The 5205-nt window shown below is 37.2% G+C and overlaps 1 protein-coding gene across 1 annotated transcript in view; it reads left to right on the top strand.

Moving 5' to 3' along the window:
• LOC103353842 (golgi-associated plant pathogenesis-related protein 1) overlaps window positions 1-1193 on the top strand; it is a 4024-nt gene extending 2831 nt beyond the window's left edge. Inside the window, exon 6 of the mRNA XM_008277003.1 lies at window positions 984-1193. Coding sequence (XP_008275225.1) covers window positions 984-988 — 5 coding nt within the window. The 3' untranslated portion in view covers window positions 989-1193. The remainder of the gene's footprint in view (window positions 1-983) is intronic.
• The last annotated feature ends 4012 nt before the right edge of the window (window positions 1194-5205 follow it).

The following is a 5205-nucleotide window of genomic DNA, read 5'->3' as shown; positions in this document are numbered from 1 at the left end:
AGGCTGGGTTAAAAGCCAGTGAATAAAAGTTCTTGCGTAAAACCGGTCCATAGTGCAAGAAAGGTTGGGGACCCCCGTTGTACATGATTCCTAAACATCTATATTGTATATTAACTTGCTTAAATTAATTTCTCTTTGACACAACACAACTGTAAATACTGTTTATATCAATAATAGTCATACAACAGCATATGTACTGCAAAGTAGCCTGAGTGCTTTTACTTTGGTTCCATTACAGGGAGAGCCAGTGATACTGATTCAATACAGCTTTTGTCAAATTTAGTAAATGTCACCTCACAGTTCAATGGATGTGTTGACAAGCAGCTCTGGCTCTGTGAATGGGACACAAAGTGGCTCAGACAGATCCACACAACCCTATTCTAGTGTCTCTTGTCCACAAATACTCACACTGCTTTAATAATATCCTAAATACAGTGACTTTATATGTACTGTTTAATATTTTAACTACTAAGTTTTATTGGAATATTTTTTCAGTTTTGATCTAGAGTATGTCAACTGTTATGACACTCACTGGTTGTTTTCAATGTGAGAAAGAAAAAGAAAGTGTTTCAAAGTTAACAAAACCTTCTATGTGATAACTAACCACTCCAATCTTTCTGTACACCTAACTTAATCTTCTGGTGCATACGCAGGCATGGCTGTGGGAAAACCTGTGTAGACTTTTTAATTGGGCCACAGCAGCAGCCTAAGTGTGTTCTATTCACTGTATGAAGGCAGAATGGTACAGGTTCAACTGTTGAGGACAGGCTTGTCTCTTCATTTCAGTCAGCTAACTGGATTTTATTCATTCTTGTCTGGGAGGTGAGCGACCAGCTGCAGATGACCGGGACCTTTCTACAGACTCCAAACACATTCTTGTCTGGTGCAGGTTTAAATATGTTTTCCTGCAGCAGCGTCTTGCTTCTCATGCTTCATCAGAATAACGCTTGCATGCCTCACCAATATTTACTGTCACTTTCCAGAGTAAAAGCTGTGCATTTTACAGCAGACAGAGAAACGACTGCAAAAGACAACACCTCCAGCAAGGAGACCGCAGTGCCCCCAAAGAAAAAGACAACCTGCGCATTGCTGTAGATGAACTGGACTTCCCTCAACCCTCAAACACTTTTGTTACATCTTTCATGATATAAACATAAAAAATAAAGTCAAATAAAGCATTATGTTTCAAACAACTGTCTGGTGTAATAAAATTTGTAAGTGGAATTTATCTGTTTTATAAGAAATCCCACTGATAGCTGCAAAGCAAGCCTCTTTATGACTAACTGTAGCCTTTATGATTAGATGATGCACATGATTCAGGTCTAAGGGCTCATTTGATGACCCATTTCAAAGACCATGGACATAGTCGTCAAATCCAAATTAAAATTTCAAAAGAACTATTCTTAAAATTCAGTGTTAATCACAATGTTTTATATTAACCCTATAAGCCCTGAGCTATTTTTCAGGCCTTTGCTCTAAAATTACATACCCATAATAAAAACAGTTTATCTCTGCAACCACAAGGTCTATTTGAACAATTACTGTGTCATAATAAAATGAACACTTGTAAGATTTGTTCAGATGTGTAAATATCAGTATATATGTTACTGGTTAAGAGTAAATGAAGATGGCACACACACAAATTTAAAAAAAAAAGCACTTTCAGGATAATTATCTCTTTGTAGTGATCCAGCTGCAGCTCTAAACCTCTCCCAAATCATAGCACAATATGTGAATATTCTCTCTGCAAAGGTTGACTCTGATAAAGTGAAGCAGGACAAAATTACTAAGTTTTTAGTCCAGACAGTTCAGGCGAGGTGATGTTTTGGCACACTTTAGCACAAAAACAGCAAAGGTAAGAGACATTTTACAACTACAGTTTAATGAAGCAGTTTCAGTTTTTACTGTTCTTTGGGTTGTTTCTCGCCGATGCTTTGATTTTAGAGAGCTTTGATGGATATGTTTGGAATCTGTGGACTGTCTGCTTTCATTTGAGGGGTTGTTTGTGCGTTTTGCATAAACGCTGGAGCCAGAAATGTGGCAAGTGGGTTGACTTGGTGGCTCTATATAAATTTCCATATTTGATAATTCATTTAGTTGGTATTTGAGTTGTGTTTAGGGCATGCAAAAATGGCTTATATATTCTTGTAGCCCAGGTTCTGCTGTTTAATTTGATGTGCAACATCACTATATTCTTTCATGATGAGTGAATTGTTTCACACTGTTTCTTTGTGTTAGGGTTAACTATCTTTAACTTTTATAATTTATTTCCTAGCATCTAGGCTTAACTTTAGCCATTGCTGCCACAGGGTTAAGAGAGTTTTTAACCAAAACCAAAGTTTTCGAGAGGCTTTCTGAGACTTGTGTGCCAATATCTTCAATACAACCATACTGGTCCCTCTCCTCTTTCTACAATGGCTGGATTTCCATTTTACTATCCAGTGAAACAGATTTGATTTCTGACATGGTCCGACAGCATGTCTTTAGAACTAGCACTGAGGCTCTATATTCCATTCATAAGAGTATAAAGTCAAGCTAGGCTGGGGTTGTACTCAGGTAAACAAGTGTTTGAACTAAATGCTCTTTGTGATGATGTTAACATGCTGATATTTAGTAGAAACAGAAGGGTCTAAAAATATGAGATCACACCATGGTTTCACATAAATCTGGGAAAAAAATCACACAATGATAGCATTTAGAAGCATTTATGAAAAATGGAAGTTCTGACCACAGACTGTATAAGAATATACACTCTATGTGTCTATAAAGTTTATTGTCTGGGCACCATGAACGTTTGCACAGAATTTAATTAATCAAACGTGTTTTTTTTGGTCACCTCACCTTCATGTTCTGTGCAGTGTCAAAATACTGTACATGCTTTCCTTGAAGACAGTTGTGGCAGCACACATGGCCCTGCTAATAAACAGCAAAGTAAACTCGCTTTGTAGTATATTCCTGATGTCTGGAGACAGGGCTGTGTCGTGTTCTGCTTGCTTGATGTTGCAGTAGAGTAATCACATTTATTCCTAATTGAACAGGTCTGTTTTGCTCTTATTGCTGTTCTTGATGGACTGTGTGGGAGTGACTGGAGACTGACTGCTGTCAGAGTCTACTACTTGTGCAACAGGAATTTTGTAGCATGGCGTCAATGTCTGATGTTCAGGACTGCATTTAAATTTCCGTCACTTTATGTGCCTGTGTCATGAAAAGACAACCTGAAATATTTTCAAAGGCTGTAGTTTCATTTTGAATATTTAAAAAGACTTATCATTGCAACTTTTTAAGTCTTCTATAGTCGGCCCTATTGTGAATGCTGACAGCTGATGCAGAGTAACAGTCTTTGTTCATCCAGTAGACCACCCACTGTCACCATGTGAGAACAAAAACGTCCATCCACCACCACCACCACCACAGACAAACAAAGAACAGAGTTTTTCCCTCCTTTGTCTCCTCTGTCCTTTCCACTTATGTGTACCAAATATTGTTCAAAGTTTCCAACCCCAAACGTTTGGAAACCTGATCTTTGCCTCTACACACATGCATCTCATTTGTAAGACAGGGCATTTTAGTTTGCTTTATTCTAAAACAAAGAACAACGCAAAACAGATTTAAGCGTGACTGCAGCAGATCAGAAGATATTTCGAAACTGGACCCATAGGGAGTAAGTCAGTCTCTGAATATCATGCAATTTGAAAATCTGATACTGATCTAAATATTTTCTGAAAAGGACTTTAGCTGATGTTTTCCACCAGTGTTCATTCAGATACAATTAAAATGTGATCATTTATCTACTAGTATTGTGTTTGGCTTTATGTGTCTTGATCCACTGCACTCACTAAAAGTGTCGGTTAAAGTCTGCCATTTAATTAGATGAGGAAATCTGTCCATAGGCCTGTTTGATAAACTGCTGGTAATATAATAATTCACTGAACATCAGAGATATCAGTTTGGAACAGATATAATCATAATTCAGTTATTATTATTATTTAAAAATTATTATTCTTATTTTTTTAAGCAAAAAAAACATGCTGGTTATGCAAGATTTCTGACATTTTATGAGCTCATAAAACGATGTTGTCAAACACTCAACAAGTGTAATTTAGTCTTTTCCAGAGAAGTATTGCCCAAGGACAAGAGCAGACAGATAGCACGCCTAAAAATAGCTAACCAGTAACAAACATGAGAACATAGAGACAAACAGTCAGGACTGAAACTTGATGTTAAGTGTAGCGTTTCATCCAAGATGCTGATTTTTCCTTGTGATAAGAGTGAAAATGTAATAAACAAGTTTAAAGAGAAAGACGTTCTGGCTGCAGGGAAATCACTAAGAATACAAATTAAAGGCAAAGTAGTAACAATAATAAGAAATAAAATAAATTAAAAAGATATTCATAAAAGAAATGCATAGCTTTAATGAAGAATCAAGTGTAGCATCATATGATTTTATTAGATAAATAGTTTTAAAGTTCAGAAATGTAGACATGTACTCTTACCTGTTTGCTCTCTCTGTGTCCCATGTATGCACAGTAGGTCTACCCTACGCCCTGTAGGTGTGGACAGAACTATGTATTCTTTGCATTAACTGTGGTGGTAGGTGTACATTGTTTTCGATCTAAGGTGCAGAAGATCTACATTTATAAATAGAGAAGCTCTATTAGTTTTTTAAAAATGCAGCATCTCTTAGTACACAATCAGCTTTCAAAGAAATTAGGACTAGCATAGTCTGAAAACAAGAAGATTACCCCTATTCTTGAGGTTGCTAACTTGGAGGGAAAAAACTGTTTTGGTGGGATGGCAAGGGGGCACCAGTGACCTCCTCAGTTATTGTCACTGTCTACAGAAGTCTGTTCCTTCCCTGTGAGGTGGAAGACCCAAACCACACAGCGATAGAGGTGCAGAGAACAGACTCAGTGGTTGCTGGGCCTTCTTTATGAGATGGTTGTGTTTGTGTGCAACTTGAGATGCATACAGCCAATTAATGTTCAAGAATGTATGTATGCTGAGGCCCTTTTTGACTTTGGATTCAACAAGGAAGATTCAAAAAGGGGATGTAATGAATAATGAAATATGATCTTGTTCCTGATTCCAGCAAACTCTGGCAGCAGTTAGAACAAGGCAGGTGTCTGTTTAAAAGTAAAAGAGAAAATGAATGAAAGGTCAACAAGTTTAGAGTGAATCAACGGTCAGAATAAAAGGATACTGATG

This window comes from Stegastes partitus, unplaced genomic scaffold (assembly GCF_000690725.1).
Source record: "Stegastes partitus isolate 25-593 unplaced genomic scaffold, Stegastes_partitus-1.0.2 Scaffold86, whole genome shotgun sequence".
In the NCBI taxonomy this organism is placed as follows: Eukaryota; Metazoa; Chordata; class Actinopteri; family Pomacentridae; genus Stegastes; species Stegastes partitus.
The sequence above is the reverse complement of the archived record's forward strand: the minus strand, read 5'-3'. Positions and strand labels throughout refer to the sequence as shown.